Source organism: Amblyraja radiata, chromosome 24 (assembly GCF_010909765.2).
Source record: "Amblyraja radiata isolate CabotCenter1 chromosome 24, sAmbRad1.1.pri, whole genome shotgun sequence".
NCBI lineage: Eukaryota > Metazoa > Chordata > Chondrichthyes > Rajiformes > Rajidae > Amblyraja > Amblyraja radiata.
In genome coordinates this window covers 30,942,047-30,967,237 of record NC_045979.1, presented here as the reverse complement: position 1 = coordinate 30,967,237, position 25,191 = coordinate 30,942,047, and the positions used below count along the sequence as shown (strand labels likewise).

The window sequence follows — 25,191 nt, the reverse complement described above, 5'->3', positions numbered from 1 at the left end:
GGTTCCATAACGATTTGTAGAATACATGCTTCATTCCTGGTAGTTTAAACAAGAGTATACATTTCTCTGCAATGAATCAAACTAAAAAACATTGGGCTATTTGGAATCTATAGTAAAAGTCCAATGAATAAATGTTCGCAGACCTTTATCAGATGTCAAAGATGTGGAACTCTCCCTGTCTATTCAAAGCTCTTTTTTATAATTTAAAAAATATATAATTGTTGCTCTAACAAAATTGGCTGATATACATATCTTTTCAAATATTTTCAAAAAAATAACACCCCTTTGTTTGTTTGAAATAAGCCAAATACTAGTGTGTTAACAGAGAAATAGCTAAACCCTTAATTTAGCAGCAAATGGTCTGTACTTTGTATTGCAGCAATTTGTTGTGATTTGCAGGCGACCCCCTGTTTCGCGGCTATTCAGAAAATGGCAATTTGCTTTTTACAGATTTTATGAATAACTGCTCAAAAATATGCTTTTTGTGTGAAAAATAGATAAACATAATTTTTTTTGATTTTCAACTCTTATTTCTCCATGCAGCTTTGTATTATAGAAATCTACAATTTGGAGCGTTTGTAGAATTGCAACCTCCCTCAGTAACACAGCGCATGGCCTGTATCTGCATTAGGTTCAAGATGTTCAATGTCTTTTTCCAGCCACAAGAGGGAGAGTTGGTATTTTCATGCCAAGGGAGACCCCTTGTGGCTTTGAACAGTGCATGCAATTGCTTACCTTGTCCATTTTCTAAAGAAATGAATTGTAAATTGACCCTTCTACTCTTTCAGTCCACTGTAGGTAAAAATATCAACCCAAGACAGCGACTGTCCAGTTCCCTCCACAGATGCTGTCTAACCTGCTGAGGTCATAGTCATGGAGTCACACTGCATACAAATAGGCCCTTCGGCCCAACTTGCCCAGGTTGAGCAAGATACCCTATCTACACTAGTCCCACCTGCCTGCATTTGGTCCGTATCCCTCTAAAACTTCCCTAGCCATGTACCAGCCCTCCAGCCACTTCTGTGCATCTCATTAAATATTTTACTCTGTTTCCTCTAATGCTGCTGGGTTTTCAGATTCACTTGAATGTGAATGTCCTGCACCATGTGTTTGAGGTCTTGGCAAATTCCCGGAGACAGCTTCTGAAATTTGCACAGTTGTGGGGTTTTATAGCTTGTGCTAGGTTAGGGCTGTTGTTACGTTTGAAATTAACCTTGATTACTGCTCCATTTCTGGTGGTGAGGTTTACATTTTAGTAGTTGGAGTGTTTAATTGGCCATACCTGAGCTTGGGGGTGGAAAAAAATAATAACTTGGGTTTCTGTTCCTAAGTGAGCATATTTAAATCTTAGATTGGGACAATGACTGTTAGTTGGATTTGAAATTTTCCTGCAGTTGAATTTTTACGACGGAGAATTGATTTAATGAACACTTTTATCCTAGCGCAATAGAGCATTCTGTTGTTTTTTTTAAACAAATAGTCACGAGGCACAGAAAAGGCCTTTCAGCCCACTTCAGCCAACCAAGATGCCTATCTGAGATCCCATTGCCTGCGTTTGGCCCAGATCCCTCTTTGCCTTTCCTATCCATGCACCTTGATGCTTAATGGCTTTAATGTTATTGAATCCTGTTGCATCTCCTGAGAGTCACCATTGACCAGAATCATAATCGCATGAGCCTTGCAGTGCAGCAAATGACACATCTCCTGCCATCTACAGCATAAATCAAGAGCGGAATGGAACACTCACCATTTGTCTTGTTGAGGCTGCTTCAATCACTTTCAAGAAGCTTGATGCCATCCAGGAAAATATAGCTTGCTTGATTGACGTTGCATCCTCCATCTTAAATATTTAATCCATTTTCTATTGGTCCATAGTGATTGCAGTACGTACCTTCTACAAAATGCACTGCAGTTAATTCCCAGATGACTCTTGACAGCATCATTCAAACCAACAGCCTATTTCACCAAGAAGGATAGACAGCAGTTCATGAAACATCTACAACACCTGCAGGTTATCTCTGCAGGTTCTCTTGCCCAGCAGAGCATGAGTTCCTTCACAACGAGGACTGCAGCCATTCAAGAAGGTGGCTCACCACCCCCCCCCCCCCCCCCCCCCCCCCCTCCCTCCCTCCCTCCCCCCTCCCCCTCCCTTCTCAAGGGCTGATAGGAATGAGCAATAAACTGTGGCCTCGTGGACTGACAATCTTTGCCAACAAATGAAGAACAGTGTTGTGCTTTTATTGGAAAATGCTGACATTTAGAGATCAAATGTCCAGTGCCAAAACTACAGCTTTATTGAGTTTAGCTATAATAATGCTATTTTACAATGAAAGCATGGAAAACTGAAGAAACACGTTCCCATTTAACTACTTTGGCTTTGTTTCAAGCTGTGGGATAAACTATATTGTTGTTTCCCTACACCAGCCATATAAAGCACAAAAATTAAAACAAAAAATGACATAACAATTTGAAGGATTTGTGAATGCTGAATGGTATAATGGATAATTGGGGAAGTAAAATTAAACAAGTTATGGGCAAAGCTATTTCAAAAATTTGGATTATTTTTACCCTTTGAGTGATTTAAATCTTAGAATGAGTTTCCACATAGACTGAAAAATAATTGATTTATGTGTATGCAACCAGAGGTAGAGTCGAAGGGCCCTGGCCAGAATTGTCAACTGGCCATTTTCTCCACAGATGCTGCCTGACCTGCTGAGTTCCTCCAGCACTTTATTTGTTGCTTGAAGTACTGTTGGTCTTTAAAGGTATGATCAAAACTCTTCAGGCTTAAATATCTAATCAAATGGTGAAAAGGTACAACAAAATTGGGTGGTACACTTAAATTACTGGAGAGTGCAACTGAAATCGTCTTCAAGGCAACTATCTTCAACCATGGATTTCAGTTAATTGTCCAACCAGAAGATGGATATTTACCTGATGATTGTGTATTCTTTTCAGAGCTCCGTTTCTTCAGGAAGCATCCTAACATTTACAACTGAGCTCGGCTTGCCATTTGAGAATGTGTGGTTCTTTAATCTGTGCTCTGTGATTCAGATTGAAGAGTTGTAGCAACTACTTTCTTTATGATTCAACTTGCTGATTATAAACAATCTATTTTTAAATCACTGTTTGGTGCTTGTTTCGAATGGGACAAAACTCAAAAGCATCGTAGGAGGATTCAGTCACAAAATGGATTAACACTGGAATCTTGCACATCTGAGCGGAAACTATTCCTGTGATGGTACTCGCATTAGAAACTTGCAGTTTCATTGGATTTATTCACTTCCATAAGAGGACGAATTTCTTTAGTCAGAGGGCAGTAAATCTGTGGCATTCATTGCCGCAGAACGGTTGTGGAGGCTAGTCAATGGAGATCGACAGATTCTTGATCAGTAAGGGTGTCAGAGGTTATGGGGACAAGATAGCAGAATGTGGGTAGAGAGGGAAAGATAGATCAGCCATAATTGAATGGCGGAGTAGACTTGATGGGCTGAATGGCCTAATTTTGCTCTTAGAAATTATATTAGTAATTTTGATTATTGGAAAAATTCTTATTACTGTAAAGAACTTCTAAAATAATGGGAGAAAATCTGTTCATATTTATGTAAACAATTCATCTTACATTAAAGGCATTCTTTCATCACTTTTTGTTCTCAAGCAGCACCAACATTAATCCACTTAATCCCGCAAACACTTCAAAATGCAATTGATGTGCGTTTCATTCTGCAGTCGGCACCTGACTTGTTGTGTCCTTTCAGCATTTTCTACTTTATATTATGGAAGACTAGTTCAGCAATTCCAGCCATGAGGGCGGCACGGTGGCACAGCAGTAGAGTTGCTGCCTTGCAGCGCCAGAGGCCTGGGTTCGATCCTGACTACGAGTGTTGTCTGTTTGGAGTTTGTACATTCTCCCTTGACCGCGTGGGTTTTCCCCAGGTGTTTTGGTTACTTCCCACACGCCAAAAACGTACAGGTTAATTTGGCGTCGGCAATTGTAAATTGTCTCTAGTCAGTAGGATAGTGCTAGTGTACGGGCTGATCGACGGGGACACGATGGGCCGAAGGGCCTGTTTCCTTGTGGTATCTCTAAACTAAACTGAAAGGATTAGCTTTAGGCCTTTGCTGCACAGAATATTGCCTTGGCTTGATATTATATTTCCCCAAACTGATGGAAATAAAGCCTTTTTGATATTTTAAAAACCATATTCAGTTATTCTAAAGTGTTACAGTATTTTTGAAACTGAATATGTCACATTCAGTTTGAAACATGAACATTTGGTTCAATTACTAAAATAGTTTGCAGTGCAACAATTTTGTAGTTGATGCACTTGTTCTCAAGTTTAAAATATTCTTCACAGTAAATTTCTTGGTGAAAAATCACTGTTCTGTCAGACTTATTTGAGATAGCACCAGTTGGCAAAATAATTCCAACAGAGTGCACTGGCATCTTAAGAATTTTTTTGGGCTGTGAAGCATCTGTTCCTTTTGAAGTGAATTATTATACTGTCATCTTGAAGTCTGGAAAAACCCCAGCATTACTGTTAATTATCGGCATTCAAACCTTGAATAGAGTGTTTAAAGTCCATGTCGTTTTCTCTACTACAGTAGGGTCAAGTACAGGGCGGCACTGTGGCGCCGCGGGTGGAGCTGCTGCCTCAGAGTCAGAGACCTGGGTTTGATTCTAACCTCGCAAAATTTTTCTCAGGCATCCCAAAGATGTGCAGGTTTGTAGGTTAAATGGGCTCTCTAAATTGCCTCTGCTGTGCGGGGAGTGGCTGAGAAAGTGAGATAACATACAGCTAGTGTGAATGGGTAATTGATGGTCGCCGTGGACTCGGTGGGCTGAAAGGCATGTTTCCATCTGTATCTTTCAAACAAAGTACTGTAAGTTCACGTATACCATTTGGTGAAGATCATGAAGTAGGAATTTCACCAAAGAGATGGATTAGCAAATTATGTAACCAGAAAGAAGTAGGAAATCGGGAGATAGACCCCAAGATGGTTAAAAGTCATTTTCTAAAAATGCCCGCTATGAAGTTCTGTTTTTCACCATTTCCTCTTTTTATTTCCTTAAAGAGTTTATTTCTCCCCTTGCTTTTAATTGGGAATGTACCAAAGCTGACTTTCGCAGCCACAACTTCTGCACTCTGCCTGATCATAAACATTTTCTTCCTCTTTCTCCGATTCGTTGTTTATCTTTGACCTTAAACGTGAATCTTTCCCCTTACTGCAGGTACCTCATGACCTAATTGAGCTTTTCTCACATTTATAGTATTTATTTAAATCGGCGTGTTTTCTTAGTTAGGCTTTTACGACGTTACTTCTGGAGTATAAATATATCAATTTTAAACATAGTGGTTCAACCTTGAGCCCAGTTGATTTTTATTGATCATGATCCACACTCTTGTCCTCCTTTCACTCTTCTTAATGTTCCTTGTCAACATATTTCCTTTTCCTTCTTTCATGCTTTCCTATTTTCCTCTTGAATGTATCTTTGTTTCAGTTTGTCCTTGGATAGATTTTTATTCTGGGACCTTCACCCTTTAATCAATACATGGAACTCTTGCTTGTCTTAAAATCCAGCTTAGCCAGTTTTTATGCCATTTAAGGATCTGAAATATTAACTTTGATTCTCTTACGGTAGACAAAAATGCTGGAGAAACTCAGCGGGTGAGGCAGCATCTATGGAGCGAAGGAAATAGGCAACGTTTCGGGTCGAAACCTTTCTTCAGACTGATGTGAGGGTGGGGGGGGGGGGGGGGCGGGAAGAAGAAAGGAAGAGGTGGAGCCAGTGGGCTGAGGGAGAGCTGAGAAGGGGAGGAGAAAGATTCTCTTACATTCTGTAGGACCTGCTGGCTATTTCCAGCATTTTGTGTTTACATTTCAGATCTACAGAATTATGGAGTGTTTTTGTCACATTTGCTATTGACAAGCCAACTGGCCTGGGATAGCTAGTGCGGTATCATTTCTAGATGGCTCTGTACATTAGGTAGACACAAGGAACTGCATATTCTGATTTATCAATGAACGACATTTGATAATGATGGAGTAACTCAGTGGGCCAGCCAGCATCTCTGGAGGACATGGCTGGGTGAAGTTTCGGGATGGGATCCTTTTTCCGACTCTGCATGCATTGTACCCAATAAACCTTATGGAAGCAAACCTTTCCACTCACTCTGGCATTCACACACATCCCAGAAAGCAAGTCATCATTGGGGAAGATGTAGACTGAACCAAAGGTACACAAAAATGCTGGAGAAACTCAGCGGGTGCAGCAACATCTATGGAGCAAAGGAAATAGGCAACGTTTCGGGCCGAAACCCTTCTTCAGACTGAACCAATCTGGTTCATTTGCTATATTGGGATCCAGTGATAACTTTGAAGCTGCTTAAAATTTGAAATGAGTGAGCGGCATTAACTAGTATTGGGGTTTCTCAGCATTGCCATAAATGGATTATATTGCTATTTTAATGTAGTCATAGTATGTAGCAGTGGTTAATAGTTGAAGTAGAACCCCACAATTCACAACTGTTAAGACTGAGGTCAGAATCTAACGACTAATTCTCTCTGCATTTGCGTATGCCAGTGCTTGTATTCTAAGATGTGATCCTTCATTGAAATAGATTAAATGCCCGAGCCTTGAATCTCTGATACATATGAGACATGATGGGCTACTCATACTTATCATTTGTAGTTCAGTTTAGTTTATTGTACCGAGGTACAGTGCAAAGCTTTTGTTGTGTGCTTACCAGTCAACAGAAAGACAATACATGATTACAATCGAGCCATTCACAGTGCATAGATACATGATAACGTTTAGTGCAAGGTAAATGTTGCTGTAGGAATAGAGATTTAAGAGTGTGGAGCGATTGTAATGGGTTTGTCGAACTGCTTCTGTGGCTAGCACACAAATAGTCGCCTGGGTTCACCATCTAGGAAGCAATGTTTGTATGACCGAAAATTGTTCAGTCCAAAAATTGTTATGGTGTCAATTATAGCAGCCTCTGATGAATTAATGTAAAATGTAGGACACTACTGCAATTTATGTTTTATGTTGCTCTCTCTTAGTTTTCGCTCAACAAAGCATTAAGCTTCCTGAATGTTTGACCGAATTGGTAGTCAGCAAAAAGCCCAGTGTTTGCTGCCCTGCATAATATCTTGCACATTGAAACATAGAAAAAATAGGTGCAGGAGTAGGCCATTCAGCCTTTCGAGCCAGCTCCGCCATTCAATATGATCTTAGCTAATCATCTAAAATCAGTACCCCTTTCCTGCTTTTCCCCCCATATCCTTTGATTCTTTAGCCCTAAGAGCTAAATCTCTTTCTTGAAAACATCCAGTGAATTGGCCTCCACTGTTTTCTGTGGCAGAGAATTCCATAGATTCACGACTCTCTGGGTGAAGAAGTTTTTTCTCATCTCAGTCCCAAATGTCCTACTCCTTATTCTTAAACTGGGACCACTGGTTCTGGACTCCCCCAACATCAGGACCATTTTTCCTGCATCTAGCCTGTCCAATCCTTTAAGAATTTTATGTTTCTATAAGATAACCTCTCATCCTTCTAAATTCCAGTGAATGCAAGCCCCGTTGACCCATTCTTTCATCATATGTCAGTCCCGCCGTCCCGGGAATTAACTTGGTGAACCTATGCTGCACTCCCTCAATAGCAATAATGTCCTTCCTCAAATTAGGAGACAAAATTGCGCACAATACTCCAGTTGCGGACTCACCAGCTGCAGTAGTACAACTGCAGTAGGACTTCCTTGCTCCTAAATTCAAATCCTCTCGCAATGAAGACCAACATGCCATTCGCTTTCTTCACTGCCTGCTGTACCTGCATGCTTACTTTCAGTGACTGATGTACAAGCACACCCAGTTCTCGTTGCACCTCCACTTTTCCTAATTTAACACTATTCAGATAATAATCCGTCTTCCTGTTCTTGTCACCAAAGTGGATAACCTCACATTTATCCACATTATATTGCATTTGGCCACTCACCCAACCGATTCAAGTCACCCTGCAGCCTCATAGCATCCTCATCTCGGCTCACACTGCCACCCAGCTTTGTGCCATTTGCAAACTTGGAGATATCACATTTAATTAAATCGTTAATATATATTGCAAATAACTGGGGTCCCAGCACCGAGCCTTGCGGCACCCCACTGGTCACTGCCTGCCATTCTGAAAAGGATTCATTAATTCCGATTCTTTGCTTCTTGTCTGCCAACCAATTCTCTATCCTTGTCAATACCCTACCCCCAATACCATGTACTCTAATTTTGCACACTAATCTCTTGTGTGGGACCTTGTCAAAAGCTTTTTTGAAAGTCTAGAAACACAACATCCACTGGCTCTCCCTTATCCATTCTACTTGTTTCATCCTCAAAAAATCCTAGAAGATTGGTCAGGCATGATTTGCCCTTCATAAATCCATGCTGACTTTGACCGATCCTGTCACTGCTTTCTAAATGCGCTGCTACAACATCTTTAACAATCGACACGAGCATCTTCCCCACTACCGATGTAAGCCTAACTGGTCTATAGTTCCCTGGGCCCGGAGCAGCGGAGTTAATGCTTCTTCTCCACATTGGCTGTAAGCCTGAGCAGCCACTGCTCCGTGCTTTAAGAATAATTCGCAAGTCGATCCAAGCCAATTCCTGTCTCATACACTTAAGTCTCCTTTCTTTAAGTTCAGGACCCTAGTCTCTGAATTAACTGTGTCACTCTCCATCCGAATGCAGAATTCCCACATTTTCACACACAAACTGCTGATTATTTTATTCCCAGTGAATGAATGTCCCAGTGATTGAAACACTACATGTGTTTCATGTTCCATTCCCCAACCTCCAGGAGCATTATGTAAAGTGCCAAACCGTGTCAAGACTGTAATTTTTGACAGATTGATTGCAGCAAATGTGCCTTAGGTTTTGTAAACAGTTGTGGGGTGGTGTTGGAGGCAGGAAGAGCAGGAGATACTGTAGCTCTGATGACCCTTAAATGGTCTTGCTTGCATTGGTAATTCATCCAAAATCCATTTCAGCATCAGCCTGGCTGACTGAATTGGTATGATAGTTAGTTTGGTATAATTGTTCGTTACCTGACAGAACAACTGTGTCTAATTAGTGCTACTCATAATGAAAAGGCTACCACGGCGATTTTGCCTGATTTGATTCAGAGGCTGACCAGCTGGTACTTTAACTGACAGTCGCTTTTGGCCTGCTCAGATCATGTTGCAAGTTTGTAGCATTGCCAGTGAAACTGCAACCGTGAAAAACGTTACAAACTGTGCTGTCCAGAGGTAACGAACAGTGCAGATAGTGAGGCATGATGTGAAGACCTCCGATTTCTTTGCAATGGAGTCCAATTTCCATGCAGCTTTTGTGTGAAAGCAGAAGAAAGGGAAAGGCAATGAAGAAAAAAAAGTTTTAGTTGCGTACCTTGAAGTATCATTTGGACTTCTACTCGGTAAATAAGTAGTGAAGTATCCTTTTGAGTTGACTATTGTTGTTTCATGTGATTTGCATGTGTTTGATAAGGAATATGAATGCTAAGAAATTCTACTAGTCACTGGCCACTAAAGTGCCTGTAACACTGCAACAAGATCAGTCTTGCTTAGACAGTCCTCTGCAGTGGCAATTAAAAATTAATGTCTGTTTTCATGGGCCCCAACTGCACTGGATATCAAGATACACTGAGTTAAGTTGAGAACCTGTCACACTATATAATGCTTGTCTGCCATATTTTTGTGTGTTTTATTAAAAATCAAATGGCGAGTTTGACAAGTTTGAGAGTAAATTGCGTCACCCCTGGTTGCAATTTAAGAGTCGTCCTTAAATACAGGAGAGGTGCCGGAATACTGGAGGGTGGCAAATGTTGTACCTCTATTCACGAAGGGCTGCAGTGAAAATGCTGGTAACTATAGGCCAGTGAGCTTCACATCTGTAGTTGGAAAGTTACTAGAGAGTATTCTGAGGGATAGGTTATACAGGCATTTGGATCGGGCAAGGGCTGATTAGGGATAGTCAGCATGGTTTTGAACGTGGGAGGCCCTGTCTCACAAATCTTGAGTTTTTTGAAGTCCAAAAAGGTCAATGAGGGTTGAGTTGCAGATGTTGTATGCATGGATTTCATGTAGAGTTCTGGAAAGTTAGATTGCATGGAATCCAAGTAGAGATAGCTGAATGGATAGCAAATTGTATTCATGGAAGGAAGCAAAAGGTGATGGTGGAAGGTTCCTTCCCGGACTGGAGGCCTGTGACTTGTGGTGTGCCTCAGGGTTCAGTGCTGGCCCCGTTACTGTTTGTCATCTTCATCGATGATTTGGATGAGAAAATACAGAACAAGATTAGCAAGTTTGCTGATGATACATAAGTGGGTAGTTTTACAGATAGTGAAGATGGTTGTGAAAGATTGCAGCAGGATCTTGATCAATTAGCCAGGTGGGCGGAGGAATGGTTGATGGAATTTAATACAGAGAAATGTGAGTTGTTGCATTTGGGGATATCTAACAAGGGCAGACCTACACAGTGAATGGGAGGCCTCTGCTGAGTGTTGTAGACCAGAGGGGTCTAGGAGTGCAGGTGCATGGTTCCTTGAAGGTTGAGTGGCAGGTACATAAGGCATAGAAACATAGAAACATAGAAATTAGGTGCAGGAGTAGGCCATTCGGCCCTTCGAGCCTGCACCGCCATTCAATATGATCATGGCTGATCATCCAACTCAGTATCCCGTACCTGCCTTCTCTCCATACCCTCTGATCCCCTTAGCCACAAGGGCCACATCTAACTCCCTCTTAAATATAGCCAATGAACTGGCCTCGACTACCCTCTGTGGCAGGGAGTTCCAGAGATTCACCACTCTCTGTGTGAAAAAAGTTCTTCTCATCTCGGTTTTAAAGGATTTCCCCCTTATCCTTAAGCTGTGACCCCTTGTCCTGGACTTCCCCAACATCGGGAGCAATCTTCCTGCATCTAGCCTGTCCAACCCCTTAAGAATTTTGTAAGTTTCTATAAGATCCCCTCTCAATCTCCTAAATTCTAGAGAGTATAAACCAAGTCTATCCAGTCTTTCTTCATAAGACAGTCCTGACATCCCAGGAATCAGTCTGGTGAACCTTCTCTGCACTCCCTCTATGGCAATAATGTCCTTCCTCAGATTTGGAGACCAAAACTGTACGCAATACTCCAGGTGTGGTCTCACCAATACCCTGTACAACTGCAGTAGAACCTCCCTGCTCCTATACTCAAATCCTTTTGCTATGAAAGCTAACATACCATTCGCTTTCTTCACTGCCTGCTGCACCTGCATGCCCACTTTCAATGACTGGTGTACCATGACACCCAGGTCTCGCTGCATCTCCCCTTTTCCTAGTCGGCCACCATTTAGATAATAGTCTGCTTTCCTGTTTTTGCCACCAAAATGGATAACCTCACATTTATCCACATTATACTGCATCTGCCAAACATTTGCCCACTCACCCAGCCTATCCAAGTCACCTTGCAGTCTCCTAGCATCCTCCTCACAGCTAACACTGCCCCCCAGCTTCGTGTCATCTGCAAACTTGGAGATATTGCCTTCAATTCCCTCATCCAGATCATTAATATATATTGTAAATAGCTGGGGTCCCAGCACTGAGCCTTGCGGTACCCCACTAGTCACTGCCTGCCATTGTGAAAAGGACCCGTTTACTCCTACTCTTTGCTTCCTGTTTGCCAGCCAGTTCTCTATCCACATCAATACTGAACCCCCAATGCCGTGTGCTTTAAGTTTGTAAACTAATCTCTTATGTGGGACCTTGTCGAAAGCCTTCTGGAAGTCCAGATACACCACATCCACTGGTTCTCCCCTATCCACGCTACTAGTTACATCCTCGAAAAATTCTATAAGATTCGTCAGACATGATTTACCTTTTGTAAATCCATGCTGACTTTGTCCAATGATTTCACCACTTTCCAAATGTGCTGCTATCCCATCTTTAATAACTGACTCTAGCAGTTTCCCCACTACCGATGTTAGACTAACTGGTCTGTAATTCCCCGTTTTCTCTCTCCCTCCCTTCTTAAAAAGTGGGGTTACGTTTGCTACCCGCCAATCCTCAGGAACTACTCCAGAATCTAAAGAGTTTTGAAAGATTATTACTAATGCATCCACTATTTCTGGAGCTACTTCCTTAAGTACTCTGGGATGCAGCCTATCTGGCCCTGGGGATTTATCGGCCTTTAATCCATTTAATTTACCCAACACCACTTCCCGGCTAACCTGGATTTCACTCAATTCCTCCAACTCCTTTGACCCGCGGTCCCCTGCTATTTCCGGCAGATTATTTATGTCTTCCTTAGTGAAGACGGAACCAAAGTAGTTATTCAATTGGTCCGCCATATCCTTGTTCCCCATGATCAACTCACCCGTTTCTGACTGCAAGGGACCTACATTTGTTTTAACTAATCTCTTTCTTTTCACATATCTATAAAAACTTTTGCAGTCAGTTTTTATGTTCCCTGCCAGTTTTCTTTCATAATCTATTTTACCTTTCCTAATTAAGCCCTTTGTCCTCCTCTGCTGGTCTCTGAATTTCTCCCAGTCCTCCGGTATGCTGCTTTTTCTGGCTAATTTGTACGCATCATCCTTCGCTTTGATACTATCCCTGATTTCCCTTGTTATCCACGGATGCACTACCTTCCCTGATTTATTCTTTTGCCAAACTGGGATGAACAATTTTTGTAGTTCATCCATGCAGTCTTTAAATGTCTTCCATTGCATATCCACCGTCAACCCTTTTAGAATTAATTGCCAGTCAATCTTGGCCAATTCACGTCTCATACCCTCAAAGTTACCTTTCTTTAAGTTCAGAACCATTGTTTCTGAATTAACAATGTCACTCTCCATCCTAATGAAGAACTCAACCATATTATGGTCACTCTTGCCCAAGGGGGCACGTACAACAAGACTGCTAACTAACCCTTCCTCATTACTCAATACCCAGTCTAAAATAGCCTGCTCTCTCGTTGGTTCCTCTACATGTTGATTTAGATAACTATCCCGCATACATTCCAAAAAATCCTCTTCCTCAGCACCCCTGCCAATTTGATTCACCCAATCTATATGTAGATTGAAGTCACCCATTATAACGGTTTTGCCTTTGTCGCACGCATTTCTAATTTCCTGTTTGATACCATCTCCAACTTCACTACTACTGTTAGGTGGCTTGTACACAACACCCACCAGCGTTTTCTGCCCCTTAGTGTTTCGCAGCTCTACCCATACCGATTCCACATCCTGCAAACTAATGTCCTTCCTTTCCATTGCGTTAATCTCCTCTCTAATCAGCAACGCTACCCCACCTCCTTTTCCTTTCTCTCTATCCCTCCTGAATATTGAATATCCCTGGATGTTCAGCTCCCAGCCTTGGTCACCCTGGAGCCATGTCTCCGTGATCCCAACTATATCATAGTCATTAATAGCTATCTGCACATTCAACTCATCCACCTTATTACGAATGCTCCTTGCATTGAGACACAAAGCCTTCAGGCTTGTTTTTACAACACTCTTACCCCTTATACAATTTTGTTGAAAAGTGGCCCTTTTTGATTTTTGCCCTGGATTTTCCGGCCTGCCACTTTTACTTTTCACCTTGCTACCTATTGCTTCTACCCTCATTTTACACCCCTCTGTCTCTACGCTCACACATTTAAGAAACCCTTTCCCTTTAACTCCATCCTCCACTATCCCATTCAACACCCCACCCCCCTTATTCAGTTTAAAACCACCCGTGTAGCAGTGGCAAACCTGCCTGCCAGAATGCTGGTCCCACACCTGTTAAGATGCAATCCGTCCCTTTTGTACAGTTCCCCCTTACCCCAAAACAGATCCCAGTGATCTAAGAATCTAAATCCCTGCCCCGTGCACCAGTTCCTCAGCCACACGTTCAGGTCCCGTATCTCCCTGTTCCTGCTCTCGCCAGCACGAGGAACTGGAAGCAAACCGGAGATAACAACCCTGGAGGTCCTGCTTTTCAGCATTTTTCCGAGCTCTCCAAAGTCACGCTGCAGAATATTCATCCCCTTCTTTCCGACATCGTTTGTGCCGACATGCACTACCACTTCCGGATGTTCACCTTCGCCCTTGAGGATTTTCTGCACTCTGTCCGTGACATCCTGGATCCTGGCACCAGGAAGGCAGCACACCATCCTCGCATCCCGTCTGTTGCCGCAGAAACCCCTGTCCGTACCTCTCACAATGGAGTCTCCTACTACAATGGCGTTGCCTGCCTTAGGCCTTTTTGGTTTTGGCTCAACAGCCCTATTCGCATCACAAGCCAGTCCGCCGCCCAGTGTAAACACCTCTTCTGTCCCGACAGCTTCTAAGTGGGTGAACCTGTTCACAAGAGGTACAACCCCCGGGGACGTTGGCATTCCATGCTTCCCTCCCGTTCTCACTGTCTCCCACCTTCTCTCTTCCAGTACCTTAGGTGTAACAATCGTACTGTAGGACTTGTCAATATAAATTGATATTGAGAATAGAATATTAGTTTTTGCATATGGACCAAGCGCAGGCAGGTGGGACTAGCGTAGTTGGGACCTGTTGGCTGGTGTGGGCAAGTTGGGCTGAAGGGCCTGTTTCCACACTCTATGACTCTATAACGACTGTATTAAATAGGGGAAAAACAGAAGATGATTAAAGAGTTTCAATCTGCAATACTGCTTTAAAAGCTACTGCCACCTCCAGGCTGCAAACTATCTACAGTGTCCCACACATTTCTACAGAGGCTAAACGGGTTGATCATCATCAAGGACAATAAACCGTGTGAATTGACACTGCTTTTCAAGTTTCTGGCTTGCTTTTATAACATTTAATATTCCGTTTTAAATTGTACAGTGTGCAGATGTACATGTCAAATAAAGGACTCGTGATGGTGCATTGGTCATACCTTCTTCATGTGTAGTAGCACATATATATTCTTACCTTGCCCTTGATTTACAATGAATTGGTCACAATATATGCTGTTGATTACTTAAACTGAATTATAACTGGGCACATCACACATCTTTTGCACATCTTTTGTTGTTATTGTCACCCTTTTTATAAAACGATGATGCTATGTCCCACCACATAGCATTAGTCACAGTAAATTTTTTACACGTGATTCAAAGCTGTGATGGTATTTGGGCTTGGGGTATTGCCACTGTTGCGATCATGGTAAGTTAAATAAATTGATATTGAGAATAGAATATTAGTTTTTGCATGTATTGTAAGTCTTGCCTTTTTTATTTAAAGTGAAGTTCTGCATTTAGATGTGTTGGTGCAGTTGACTGAGCATTGCAAAAATGGCCCTATTTAAACCAGCGTGAACCGGTTTCTATTTGCTGTTGTGTTGCAGCTTTGAGAAAATGAACGTCTTTTATTTTCCTTGACTGCTGCTGGCAGAAGGTACTCGCTCTTGTTGAAACTCTCCCACTCTGAGAGAGAATCAGAGACAGCTTGACTCTCTTGATTCATTTTGTGTTGGTGACACATGGGATATGCAGATGGAGCATTCCTCTACAGGCAGAAGAATTTTTCTCCTTAATTCTTTGCTGGGAACATTTGTGAGTATTACAAACATAAGTTCCCTGATTTGAGGTTTGTATAACGTTGCTATCTGAGCGATAAATGCCTACTGGTGACATTAGGAACTGCATGTGTTGGAATATTGAGCGGAGCACGAAGTTCTGGGGTACCGCAGTGGGCCAGCTCACCTATGGGGGTGGAGGAAAGAGCGTTCATGTCGCAGCCCTGTTTCTACCAATCTTTCCACCAAGAAGCGCAAGACGCCATTGTATGCAGATGCCGAGACGTGTGTTCAGCTCTGGCTGAACAATTTCTAATCTATGTGGACTCGATAAGAAGAAGCTCACCTACAGAGGGAATAGATAGGAGATGTTTCGAGTCAGGACCCTTCTTCAGCCTGATTGTAGATGGTGGAAGAAAACTGGAATATAAGTGGAGGCAGATCAAGGCCTGCAAGTGATAGGTGGATACAGGTGAGGGTTATTTGACTGGCAGATTGGTGGAGTGACTTACAAAGGCCAGAGATTAAAAAGAGACAAAATGTTGTCAGATGAAATGTAAAACCAGCAGGAAGGATATTTGTGTAAAGGAATGGCAGGGAGGTCGAGGACAAGAAGGGTGAAAGGAGAAAATGGTGCACACGTGTTGGGGGCAGAGGAAAGAGAGAGGGGAGGTGGGGTTCAGTTTAGTTTATTATCACATGTACCGAGTAGTGAAAAACTTTTGTTGCATGCTAACCAGTCAGCAGAAAGACAATACATGATTACAATCAATCCATTTACACTGCATAGATACATGATAAGGGAATAATGTTTAGTACAAGGTAAAGCCAGCAAAGTCCGAACAAGGATAGCCTGAGGGTCATCAAAGAAGTAGATCATAGTTCAGCACTGCTCTATTATCTACCGCGTTGAGGTAGTTTCCCATGATGGTAAAATGTCTCTGCACTGCTAGCTTGCAGTAAAGTTGATGGTACACCATGTTTCATCTCCAGTGCATTCTTTATCATGCCCGTTATTATTGATTCAAGCCGACTCTGATGACCCCATGCAATTTTGTGTACCTTCTGATGACACCTTACTGTATTTACCAGTTAATTATGGTTTTGCATTACTGCATGAATAAACTGTATGATGTGAGGGAAGAGGCTGACTTTGTTAGTCCTAGGTACATCTGCAGCTTACTGTCCTTTTAACTACCAGTTGTAGTTTTGTCAACTTTGTTATGTTGCTGTATCCCTGTGTCTGTTAGCGTTTCTCAAGACTTGCTGCATTATGCACATTGAACCGGGCAATGTGGATAAGTTTTTTTGTTTAAAACATGAAGTAAAAAAAAAATTTAATCCTGAAAATTCTGCCTTTGGTATCCTGCTTGGAAGCTGCGTCACCATTTTATAATAATGCTGTGGAAATCCTGTGATTGAATTCCATTCTTGATTTTCACTCTCAAATGCTATTTATCTTTCTGTAGTTTATTTTTTTCCTTGTCAAATTTTGTTCCATCCTACCTTGAAAGATGCTCTAAGTAAGTGAGATGATATCAATATTTCATCGGCTGTCTTTTAAATCAAATGTTTCTCTGCTATCTTCGGTGACTTTGTCATTTGGATTCATAGCTAGCTTACTTATAGGTCAGTGGTAGAGTCATGGAGTCATACAGCACAAAAATAGGTTCTTGCAGCACAAAAACAGGCCCTTGCCAGGGGAAGAACGGAATACAGGTGGATAGAACATATAGACATTTTCGCCATCTCCAACAGGGTCCCACCAGTAGTCACATCTTCCCATCCTCACCCCTTTCAGCCTTCCGCAGAGACCGTTCCCATCACAACTCTTTGGTTAACTCATCCATTCCCACCCAAACCACCCGTACCCCATGTACCTTACCCTGCAACCGCAGGAGATGCAACACCTGGCCCTCGACCTCCTCCCTCGATTCTGTCCAGGGACCCCGACAGTCCTTTCATGTCAGGCAATGGTTCACTTGCACCTCCTCCAACCTCATCTATTGTATCCATTGTTCAAGATGTGGACTCTTATATATCGGCAAGACCAAACGTGGACTGGGCGATCGCTTCGCTGAACACCTTCGCTCAGTCTAGCTGGACCTACCAGATCTCCCGGCTGATAAACATTTTAACTCTCCTTCCCACATTGACCTTTCTGTCCTAAGCCTCCTCCATTGTCAGTGAGGCTAAATGCAAATTGGAGGAATGGCATCTCATATTTCGCTTTGGCAGTTTACAACCCAGTGGTATGAATATTTATTTTCCCAACTTCATTAACCCCTGCAGTCCCTCTCTCTCCATCCCTGCCCCACCCAAGTTGCTTGAGCTTCTCGCTCTCACCCAACAAACAGCTAATAATGGCCTGTTTCCTTTATCATCGTTTCTTTTTTGCATATGTTTCATTCATTGTTCTATATCTCTACATCATCGCCTATATCTCTCATTTCCTTTACCCGTGACTTTCAGTCTGAAGAAGGGTCTTGTCCAGATACATCACCAATTCCTTCTCTCCAGAGATGCTGCCTGTGATGCTGAGTTACTCCAGCTTTTTATCTATCTTATAGCAGATTTACCTGTATATGAATCCCTCTTTGATGTTGTCAATTAAAGATGGAGGATATGTCAACCAATTGTTTGTGCAAGACAGTGCCAAATAAATTATTGCAGATTTTCCGCAAATGGCCTTTCAAAACTGGGGATTATTTTTGGTGTACCTTTATTATTTTAGGGATTTGTTGGGGATGCCTGACTTCATAACTGCCATGAATGCATTTTGAAATGTGGACCCATTAGACTGAAGAAATGTCCCAACCTGAAATGTCACCTATCCGTGACCTGCAAAGATGCTGCCTGACCCACTGAGTTTACTCCAGCGCTTTGTATGTTTTTTTACTTTTGAAATGTATTGGGATTTTTCAGTATTATTGAGAGGCTAGGAGGAGAAGTTAAATAATATATTTATAAAGTGATTTTTCTCAAAATACACTTCAAACATACTGTGTCCATTCTCTGGATCAATTACAAATCTTGCATTTTATCCATGATTATCCTTTTGTATTCAGTTAATTTACTTCCCAAAATTGCGGTAGATTAGCCAGCATCTGCAGCCCCTTGTGTCTCCAGAATAATTTATGCCTAAATTTACATTGTAGATGTTTGTTTGACACTTTGAGAGGGTGGTAACTTCTCTACATTTTAATGCGGACAATTTTGATTCTGCTCACTTCTTTCTCGTGCATTGGTGTATATGTGACATGTAAAGGTTTGCGACAAATTATGCCACTGGCACTTGTTTGATAAGTGTAAGCTTTGGACGCCATTTGTGTGCTGTATAATGTTGCTGTGCGCAGAAGCTGCTGTGGTCAACATAGGCTATCTATTATTATATTATTTATTATTAAATCATTGAAAACATTAGCGACGCAGTGGTGCTGGTTTCCTACGGGCAATATTATCCATTATACTATCTCGGATTTTCATTCATGGAGAGTATAATGGATAACCTATCTCGTGTGCCTTTGCTTTTGGAATTTTTACGTTCATCATTCTTTGGGCAGCACTAATTTAGTGCCTGGTTTTGAATCCGAAAATGTACTGGGTTCAATTTATATTACTGTATAAGCAATTTAGATTTTTAGTTAAGAGATGTGGAAGCAGGCCCTTCGGCCCACTGGGTCCACTCTGACCAACGATCCCCATACACTATCACTATCCTACACACTAAGGACAATTTACGATACTTATTGAAACCAAATTATCCTCCACACCAGTGCGTCTTCGGAGTGTGCGTGGAAACCGGGTAAAACCCATGTGGTCACAGGGAGAACGTACATACTCCATGCAGACAGCACCCATAGTCACGATCGAACCCGGGTCTCTAGTGCAGTTTTTGTGGTTATAGTTATTTAATTAGCTTCATTACCGAATGTACAGTAGATACAGTGTGGGAAAAGTTATTTTATTTGAACAAAAGTTATTTTTATAAATATTTAAAATTCCTATATTATCCAATTTGCTTGCTGAATTCATGATACAAAGGAGGCTCTGGTGGATTTATAGAAGCAAATTCAATCTGATGACTCCAGAAGTATACAATTAATTGTAAAACAATATGGGTTATCTCAGCATTGCAAGATATGCTACATATGGTAATATAAAGAGTCTTTTATCATTGTGAAGAATAGGAAATGATCTAATTGAAAGCACAGATATGTTGCAGGGTTGATGCTGATGCTTTCCCCGTCTCAAAATAAAGAGCTCGCCAATCGTTGCAGAACATTTCTTCACCCAGACGATGATGAATCATAGACTCCCTTGTACAATTGGGTTGCGGAGACTCAGGGCGGCAGCGGCAGAGTTGCTGCCTGACAGTGCCAGAAACTCTGATTCGATCCTGACTACGGGTGCTGTCTGTACAGAGTTTATACATTCACCTCGTGACTATCTGGGTTTTCCCTGGTGCTCTGGTTTCCTCCCACATTCCAAGGATGTACAGGTTTCGGTAAAAAATGTAAACTTGTCCCTCGTCCTTAGGACTGAGTGATCCGAAGGGCTTGTTTCTGCTCTCCATCTCGAAACTAAACTAATCAAGTACAAAAGGTAGACACAAAGTGCTGGAGTATCTCAGCGGGACAGGCAGCATCTCTGGAGGGAAGGAATTGGAGACATTTCGGGTCGAGACCCTTGTTCATACTGATGTCAGGGGAGTGGGCGGGCCGAAGATAGAATGTAGTCGGAGACAGTAAGACTGGTGGGAGAACTGGGAAGGGGGAGGAGATAGTAAGGGTTATTTGAAGTTAGAGAAGTCAATGTTCATACTGCTGGGATGTACGCTACCCAAGTGAAATATGAGGTGCTGTTCCTCCAATTTGCGCTGGGCCTCGCTCTGACAATGGAGGAGGCCCAGGACAGAAAGGTTAGATTGGGAATGGGAGGGTGAGTTGAAGTGCTGAGCAACCGGGAGATCAGGTAGGTTAAGACGGACTGAGCGGAGATGTTCAGTGAAGCGATTGCCGAGCCTGCACTTGGTCTTGCCGATGTAGAGAAGTTGACACCTGAAACAGCGGATACAGTAGATGAGGTTGGAGGAGGTGCTAATCAAGTACAGATCCTCACAGGTTACAAACACGTGACTTATGTGCACCCCTTGCATCTAAACAACATTTTGAGACTGGCAGAATAGATTTGCCAGCTGCCGCAGGACATAGGCATCCTCCGCAGTGTAGGAACTCGTTTTGAGGCAATATCATTGCATCTTGCTGAGAAATATCAATTGTGAGTTAAATGCCCTGATTTAACTACATGTTGCCCATGATTGGCCTATGATTACATTTAAATGTATTGCCAGGCAACCACATTTCCAACTTTCGAACGGTTTGGCTTGCAAATAATTCTTGGGAACACAACCCTGTTGTAACCTGGTGAGGATCTGTATATTCAGACAGTTCCAAACCTTTTTGGATATTAAGGGAATCAAAGAAAATCAATGAGTAATTGACTTATCTTATCTTAAGGCAATTTATAACTTTAGAGATACAGTGGGGAAACGGGTAATTTAGCCAGTCGAGTCCACACCGACCAGCAATCGCTCCGTGCACTAACACCATCCTACACATTAGAGACAATTTCTTGTTCATAAGTTATAGGAACAAAATTATGCTGTTCAGCCCATCAAGTCTACTCCGCCATTCAATCATGGCTGATCTATCTTTCCCTCTCAACCCCGTTCTCCTGCCTTCTCCCCATAAATACTGATATCTGTACTAATCAAGAATCTTATCTATCTCTGCCTTCAAATTTACAATTTTACAGAAGCCTGCAAACCTGTATGTCCTTGGAGTGTGGGAGGAAACCAGAGCACCCAGAGAAAACCCATGCGGTCACAGGGAGAATGTACAAACCCCGTACAGACAGCACCCGCAGTCAGGATTGAACCCGGGTCTCTGGTGCTGTAAGGCAGAAACTCTATCGCTGTGCCACTGTGCCGTAATTTAACGTGGCCGGAAAGGATGACATCTGTCCTGGTATGGCTGTTTTGATATTTGTGACACCTACATTTTCACAGATTTCAAATGACTGGGTTTAGGAGTAGGGTTTTGTTGTGGCAAGCTTCTAGGAATTGAATTCAAATTGTCATACCTAACTGGAGAAGCAGTTTTCAATGATTCCGAGTTTCAAGCTAGGTTCTCGGATGTCAAGCCTTTGTATAATATAGTGGGCTCTGGGCTGTGTGCTGTCCCCGGAGTGTTCAACCATTTTGAAACTCTTTACTTTTCTAACTTCAAAGTGGTGCAGTGCACAAAGGCTTCTTTCTCATCATTTCACATTTGAGACATATAAAATTCAGCAGTGTTAAAGGGGGCCGTGATTATGATTCCAATATGTGCCTGCATTATGTAGCATCACAGTATGATCTCTTCAGCTTCAGCTGTATTACTGCCAGCCTCTATGTAACTTTGCCTTCTACCTGCAGAATTAATATAGATTTCTTAGTCATGCAGCACAGAAATGGGCCCTTGGGAAATAAATGGATGGGAGGTTTCATTGAGCTGTTCTTTAAAAGAGCAGGCAGACTCAGTTGGTAAAAATGGCCTCCTGTGTCAAAATCTTTCTGGAGTATATTTAAAATATTTTGTTGTGCATTATTCATGGATTTTCTAATTCAGTATCATGGCACAGCACCAGGAACACTGAGCTGAGGGAGAAAAGTTATTAATTCTGGTTTTGCAGAGGCAGCATATTTTTAGACCATTTGATTTACACATTAATATGCAGGGATGTGAGTGCAATTGGTATCCTTCTGTCTAGAACGTCTACTTAAGTTGAAAAGTCTGAGAGGTAATATATCAGAAAACTGCTATGCAGTAAGCATTTATGCAGTTAACAGCACAGACCAAAGAACAAATCATAGAAGAATTTCTCCTGCAGGGAGACGTTGAAAATGATGAAAAGAATACATTTATTGCCTTTAGTCATAGACATAGAACAGCAAAACCATGATCAGAAGTCCTGACAGTGACTCAGTTATTGATCTCATGCAAGTATGTATTACATGAGCAGCCTATAAATAGGGTAGCTAATCAATTGTAAAGTAGGTGAAAAAGCAATAAGATTGAAGAAAGACACAAGGATGTTGGAATTGGGGCAAAACAAAAACAGCCTGTTGGAGGGGGTGGAAGATTGCAACCTTCATGTGATCCGCCCTGTTTCGATGAATGCAATCAACCCGGCGTGCACAATCAAATAAGATCAAATAGAATAAGTTGTCCTACAACTTTAGGCTGTGCACGCCATACGCAAGAAGAAGAAGAAGAAGCCTGTTGGAGAACTGTGGTTCGAGGAGCATCTGTGGAGGCCAAGGGATAATGGATGTTTAGGATCATGACTCTGTATCAGGAAGATATCTTCAGTCTGAAGAAAGGTCTTGAACCGAAACATCACCTACCCATGATCTTCAGAGATGCTGCTTGACCTGCTGAATGAATCCAGCACTTTGTGTCCTTTTTCATTGGCAATAGTTTTGTGAAGTATCATCAATGTGAAATCTGATATTTGGAAAAAACATAATTTGGCTCAATGGCTCAATTTCCAAAATGTGAAATAGGTTCAGTGATACCATGAGGTTTGGCCCCTTCCACATTTCTTTTGACAGCGAGGAGGCTTTAGGAGTTTTAGCTTTGTACTTACAGTCGTCCAATTTTTAGACTGCTCATGCAGTGCATACCTGAAAGAGATCAATAACTTAATTAGGCTTGGGGCTTCTGATCTTGCCTTTGTTTTGAGAGCATCAAGTCTTGATGTTTAAATTCAACTTGAGTTTATAACTGACCAACCTACTAGTAATTGCTTTCTCTCCACATGTTTAGTGAAATTATTCTCTCTGTATTCTGCTCTGTTTGTTCCTTTGTGGTTGTTTGTAGAACATCCTCTCTGCTTTGTATTTTAAAGATGAGAGTATTTGCCATTCATCCATGTTAGTACTTTTGAGGAATGTTACCAAAACGGTTTTATAAAGAGCATCAAAATGCATCTCCAATTTCTAGACTCTGCAAGGAAGTATTATTGTGCTATTGTTGCATTTGGTATTCATTGCTCAGTCAGCTGAAAGCTACTTTCGACAAGCATACAAATCCACTTGGCTTCATGACAGCCTTTGGATAAGAACTGTTTTAATGAGGACAGCAGTAGATTAAAAATAATTACACAATCTCATAGCAGAAGAAAATGTCATGAGCCAGATAATATTCTACCTCTTTGAATGTTTAGAAGTTGAATGATGTGGGACATGAGTTCAGAGCAACAAGATTTAAAGACTTTTAGTTCTTTTCATGATATTTCCATGCCCATTGAAAACAAACGGACAGATTTTAAACAAGATTGCCTTCCATAATGGGGGACTTCTGTAAAACAATCAGAAGACCACAGTATTATACTCAATTTTGGTGCAATATAAGTGTTCAAGAATGACAGGAAGGATTACTTATAAGTTAAGTGAAAAGAGCAGAACATCTGGAATTCATTATCTTTAAATGGGGGTGTTTAAGGGGGAAATTTAGTTGTCCTTAATATGTCTTTTATAGCCACAGAAACATCTATTGATGTCTAGTCACTGTAATAATATGGGAAGCATAATTGTAACAAGATATGGATTTTCTCTGAAGGAATGTTAGTAACCAGAGGATACAGAATCAAGATACCTAGCAATAGATGGAAGTGAGAGATGAAAAGTTTATTTTCTTGGCAGTGAGTTGATATTATTTGACGTGCGTTAGTTGAAAAGCTGGTGGAAGCAGATTCAGTTTAACTTTAGATAGGGAATTGGATCAGAAATAATTGCCACAGCAGCATGAGTGGGAATGATTTAATCTTTTCAAAGAGCCAACTTTGACACTGTGAGCTGATTGCATATTTTGCACTCGAAGGCTATATAACAGTTGCAAGATTCAATCTCTCTCTCTGTATGCTGGGTAAGACATTTCGAGGCTGAGGGGACCAGAGGCAGAATTTGTAGATTACTTTAACAGGAAATAGTAGGTCCCCTCAGGGACCAAATGTTAAGTCTTTGTTTGTAGTCGGGAGATAGCCGTGGTGTCTTGAATCAATATTTTACATCGTTATTCAACAGGGAGCAGGGCGAGAGTTAGATGGGGTGTACGTTAATAGTCTGAAATGTGTGTAACTAGAAAGAGGAATTGTTAGAGATATTGACTCACATTGACTCGCCAATTTCCAGGTCCTGAAGGATTCTATCCCATATGTTATAGGAAGCAAAGGATGACTTGAGTTACAAGGAGAGATTGGATAGGTTAGGTTTGTTCATAGTCGTGCACAGGAGGTTGAGGGTTGAGTGTATTGAAGCTTATAAAAGTGTGAAGGGCATTGAAGAGTTAGATAGTCACAATCATTTCCTCTGGTCGGGAACATAAGGTTTAAGGCAAGAGAGGAAGTAGTTAAAGGAGATCTGAGGGCTGTGCCGGATTTACGTATAAGCTAAACAAGCTACAGCTTAGGGCCCCCACTTTCTAGGGGGCCCCCCAAAAAAATTGAAAAAAACGGGGTGTACATTTCCAAAATATAAGCGCCTTGCACATGCGCACAACCACGGCCAGCACATCATCGGCCGCCCTGCGCATGCGCA

General features: G+C 41.8%; 1 protein-coding gene across 3 annotated transcripts in view; it reads left to right on the top strand.

The window, feature by feature from the left end:
* The window catches only part of tmcc2 (transmembrane and coiled-coil domain family 2), a 112,031-nt gene that overhangs the window by 45,765 nt on the left and 41,075 nt on the right, over nucleotides 1–25,191 (top strand). Inside the window, exon 1 of one of the 3 annotated variants that reach the window (XM_033042820.1) lies at nucleotides 15,427–15,585. The exons of the other annotated variants lie outside the window; for them this stretch is intronic. Within the exon in view, the coding sequence (XP_032898711.1) occupies nucleotides 15,520–15,585 (66 nt within the window). The 5' untranslated portion in view covers nucleotides 15,427–15,519. Of the gene's footprint in view, nucleotides 1–15,426; nucleotides 15,586–25,191 lie in introns of those variants that run through there. 3 annotated transcript variants of the gene reach the window in all.